This window comes from Penaeus monodon, chromosome 31 (genome assembly GCF_015228065.2).
Source record: "Penaeus monodon isolate SGIC_2016 chromosome 31, NSTDA_Pmon_1, whole genome shotgun sequence".
NCBI classification, from domain to species: Eukaryota; Metazoa; Arthropoda; class Malacostraca; order Decapoda; family Penaeidae; genus Penaeus; species Penaeus monodon.
In genome coordinates, this window is record NC_051416.1 from 28,233,917 (window position 1) to 28,235,088 (window position 1,172).

The 1,172-nt window shown below is 35.4% G+C and overlaps 1 protein-coding gene across 1 annotated transcript in view; it reads left to right on the forward strand.

The window, feature by feature from the left end:
• LOC119592944 (ribonuclease P protein subunit p20-like) overlaps positions 1 to 1,172 on the forward strand; it is a 6,537-nt gene that overhangs the window by 4,533 nt on the left and 832 nt on the right. Inside the window, exons 2-3 of the mRNA XM_037941836.1 lie at positions 31 to 201; positions 1,030 to 1,170. Coding sequence (XP_037797764.1) covers positions 52 to 201; positions 1,030 to 1,170 — 291 coding nt within the window. The 5' untranslated portion in view covers positions 31 to 51. The remainder of the gene's footprint in view (positions 1 to 30; positions 202 to 1,029; positions 1,171 to 1,172) is intronic.

Here is a 1,172-nt window from a genome sequence, read left to right on the forward strand (position 1 = left end):
TTAACTAATGCAAAGTTTCTCTTCTTTCAGAAGTGTTGTACTGATCATGTAATGGCAACAGAAAAAAAAGGAAGGGCTTCCAAAGTTACTAAGAATGATAATAATATAGATCCTGATGAACTGTGGTTACGGCGAAGACTTCCACGGTACTTACCAAAGCGTAACAATGATGTTTATGTAAATAACTACTCAAACTTTAAGGTAAGACAGCAACACATTTTCACATACAGCTTTATTAATACTGTTCTATAAATCTTGACATTGATTGTTTTGAAATTGAAGTCTGTTGTTATAGATGGATTCTATGTGCTGAAACTAGTGTATGCGTAATTGCTAGCAGGCAATATTCTTTTTGGTAAACTCACAACATGCCAGACTTAACAGGTAGTTCTGTAGCATAATTCAAAATGATGAGAAATCAAAGGAGATGATATATATTTTCATATGCCATTATTGATCAAGATGGCATGAATTGCTATAGAGCAATGCAAGGCATCTGCAGTGCTGTGCAATGATATTACAGAACTGATTTATACAAACACATTTTACATACCCTGCTATGCATTCACATTTAGCTATAAGAATCCAACCATGCTTCGTGTGTACAGCAACCCAAACTCCATACATTTGTACTTCTTGTCTTGTCACTGACTTGGCAAAATCTTTAAAGAGTTCAGAAAGATTTAATTCATATCAGGCATACTTATATCATTTATAAGAAACCAGGAATTTAAACCAGTTTTTAAATTTTCCTAAAATTATCATATTTCAAGTACTCAGTTAAACTAGAGTTTCTTACAAATTCTTAAAGGTTTCATGACAGTGTTGATCCTCACTGCTCATTGCCTCATGAACTTTTAGAAATTAAGTTTCTCTAAGCCTTTGCAGTGTTTATACTTTACTATGAAGAATATAGTAAAAAACAAGCTGTCTGCCAGCTATTGTGGAGATGCAAAAATGGTAAACATATGACTTCAGCTGGAATTCCATCTGTTTGATAATTCCTTCCTCTCCCTGCTTCTTTACTAGGGTCAAGAAGCACGAGCACTAAACCTTTTGCATGAAAGTGGCTGGGTTGTAGTACATGGTCTGGGCTCAGCAGTACCACGTGCTATCAATCTAGCCCTCTGTCTCCAAGTAGCAGCAAGAGCACCTGCAATTATTGATACTCG